Genomic DNA, 3,309 nt, shown 5'->3' on the forward strand with positions numbered 1-3,309 from the left:
TGGTGAATGATATCTTTCAATACTACATGTAGTGGTGCATTATAGAAGAAACAAGTCTATAACATGAGTATATAGACTACTAGAGTATTATTTAGCTGACAGTTTTCCCAAAAGAAGTACTGCTCACTTATTATGTTTCGTCAATGGTATGACATAATCACTAGTAGAGTATAAATTAGAGAATAAAGTAGCAGATGTAGGTCACACAACTCACTCTACTATAGATAATGAATAACTCACTCTTATCATGTTGTTGGAAGTTTTCACTAGTCCTCCTAAAGTTCATCACTATTTGTTTTCAAATTGAATGATAGTAACTCCTCTTATCATGTTGAGCATTAAGTTTGAACAATGTAAATTTGTGTTGGTGTAGTTAAAAAGCCAAGAGCTCAATGGAACCCAGCTTTGGAAAAGGGTTTGGTTGAGATACTTCAGGAGCACAACACTCCGTACCATAGGGGACAAAATGGTTGGTCAACTGAAGCGTGGAATAGGATGGCTGATTTATTTCATGAAAGATATGGCCACACTAATTTTACAAAGATACAGATTCAGGAAAAGCAAAAAGACTTGAAAGCTCAATACCGACTTATTAAGGATGCTCGCAAACAGAGCGGTGTCAGCTGGAACTATCATACACACATGATAGATGATGACGCGTATCTTTGGCAAAACTTGATGACTGTAAGTTCTAGTGTAGTGCATTTTGTCTTTGCAAAACTTGATGACTTGTATTCCATTCTTTTGTAATCAATCTTGTTTTCGAGCAATCTAAGTTTGATAAATCATTTCTTTTATATATACAGACGTGGCCAGAAATAGTTAAGTTCCAGAATAAGCCATTTCCCCTCTATGATAAGCTTGGTGATCTGTATGATGGTGAGTTACTGAGTTGAATGTATTTTCATTTCCTCTCTTTTTGTTGACCTTTATAATGAATTTTCATTACTGTGTGGCCTTTAATGATAACTTGGGTGTTTGTGCAGGGCATATAGCAGAAGGTAACTTCAATTTCACATCAACTGAGGTTACACAAGTGAGTGATGGTGATCCCAAAGTTGAAAGAGAGAAGATTGCCTTCTCTTTTGACCTGAATCAATACGATGATGATTTACACATGTATGATGATCCAAGACATGCCGCCCCAAGTGATAGTCCAAGAGATGCTGCCCCAAGTGATGGTCCCAGAGGTGCTGCCCCAAGTGATGGTTCAAGAAATGCTACACAAAGAGGTGGTGTTGCTGCTTCAAATAACAAGCATGTGAAGGAATCAAAGAAGGGTAAGAAGCGTGATGATCCTATGGTGGAAGTGATGACACAATATGTGGAGATCAAACGGAAGCAAGCGGAGGAGGAGTCTGCTCTATTGGCCGGGGCAAAAAATGCCCAAGAATTCTCCATCAGCAAGTGCATTGCTGTTTTGCACAAGGTGGAAAGCATCCACCGCAATGAAAGAGCCACTGCCTACAAAGTGTTCAAAAGTGTTGAGAACCGTGAGATCTTTCTTAATTCTGCCGCTGAAGATGAAGAAAGTGCAGCAGTGTTTCTTCGAAGCGAAATGGCAGAGTTTACTCAACGTATCTAAGGTAAGCTACCTTGTTCCTATTAGCATCTGTATATTCTGGTCACTTCAGTTTTAGACTAGTTCTACCCAATTGCCGTGTTGTCACATAAAAAGCTTGTCAATTATTTTAAAACCTTGTTGTCGTGTTGTTTTGTTATTGTTACGGCATATCTCTCTCAAGGTAGTTTTGGTGATTGATGACAACATGTTTGCGGACTAATCTTGTGCGTTGAATTATTCTCAGATTCTCCCCTGGCACGAGACGCTTTCTTCCCCTCGGAGTGTATTTCAAGACGGTGTAGCTCTTTCGTTTCTTTCTCGGTGGACTAGTTGCGTAGAGGGCACCGTACTATCAAGAGGGGGTCCGCTGGGGTTTTGCATGGGTGGAATCATCACGTACACATCATCTTCTCACCCTCCGAACTTTTCCTGTCCATTGAAGAGATCTCTCCTCTCTTCCTTGTTCTGTCTGGGTCTAAGCGGCAGTACCGCGCACCCAGCGGTAGTACCGCTGAGAAGCCACAAGCGGCAGTACCGCTCCGAAGTGGTAGTACCGCTGTGGCTCCACAGCAGTAGTACCGCTGGGGGCCTGGCACATCCGCCGTGTCCTCAACATATTTGAGAGATCCCTTCTCTCTCTCACGCACCCCAGCGGTAGTACCGCACTGCCTGCGGTACTACGGCCGAAGGGTCACAAGCGGCAGTACCGCTCCACAGCGGTACTACCGCCCTTGACCCCACTACCGTAGTACCGCTGGGTAGTCTGGCTCCTACCGCCTCGATTCGAGAGGTCTTTTTCTCGTGTCGGGTTTTGCGGCACTAGTCACGGTTGTAGTGGCGGTAGTACCGTTCCAGGAGCGGTAGTACCGCCCTACCACCGCGGTAGTACCGCATTTGGGTCCGTTCCCTACTAAGTCTCCTCAGCGCGGCAGTACCGCTGGTTGGCGCGGCAGTTCCGTCGCCTGGCGGTAGTACCGCCCCCTCTCAGCAGTAGTACCGCCCTGTGCGGGGCTGGTTGGTGGGGGGCAACGGGATTGTTGCCCCCACTATAAAAGGGAGTCCCCTTCCTCCTTCTCACCTACCTCTTCCTCCCCTAAGCTCCATTTATTGCTCAAGCTCCATTAAATACTCCAAGCTTCATTTCCGCCTGATCTATCTCTCTAGCCAATCAAATTTTTTGATTTGCTCGGGAGTGGTTGAGAAGGCCCCGATCTACACTTCCACCAAGGGATTTTCGATTCCCCCACTCATCCCTAGCGGATCTTGTTACTCTTGGGTGTTTGAGCACCCTAGACGGTTGAGGTCACCTTGGAGCCATATTCCATTGTGGTGAAGCTTCGTGGTCTTGTTGGGAGCCTCCGATTAAGTTGTGGAGATTGCCCCAACCTTGTTTGTAAAGGTTCGGTCGCCGCCTTCAAGGGCACCAATAGTGGAATCACGGCATCTCGCATTGTGTGAGGGCGTGAGGAGAATACGGTGGCCCTAGTGGCTTCTTGGGGAGCATTGTGCCTCCACACCGCTCCAACGGAGACGTACTTCCCCTCAAAAGGAAGGAACTTCGGTAACACATCCTCGTCTCCACCGGATCCACTCTTGGTTATCTCTTACCTTTACTTGTGCAAGCTCTTTATTGTTTCTACCCTTGCTTGCTTGTATGCTTGTTGTTATTGCATCATATAGGTTGCTCACCTAGTTGCACATCTAGACAACCTACTTTGATGCAAAGTTTAATTTGGTAAAGAAAA

The 3,309-nt window shown here is 45.5% G+C and overlaps 1 protein-coding gene across 1 annotated transcript; it reads left to right on the forward strand.

The window, feature by feature from the left end:
- The first annotated feature begins 495 nt into the window (after positions 1-495).
- On the forward strand, positions 496-1,585 carry LOC125554833. Its single transcript, XM_048718234.1, has 3 exons — positions 496-684; positions 807-879; positions 987-1,585. The coding sequence occupies exons 1-3, from the start codon at positions 496-498 to the stop codon at positions 1,583-1,585; spliced, it is 861 nt and encodes a 286-aa protein (XP_048574191.1).
- Positions 1,586-3,309: the final 1,724 nt, after the last annotated feature.

This window comes from Triticum urartu, chromosome 4, assembly GCF_003073215.2.
Source record: "Triticum urartu cultivar G1812 chromosome 4, Tu2.1, whole genome shotgun sequence".
In the NCBI taxonomy this organism is placed as follows: domain Eukaryota; kingdom Viridiplantae; phylum Streptophyta; class Magnoliopsida; order Poales; family Poaceae; genus Triticum; species Triticum urartu.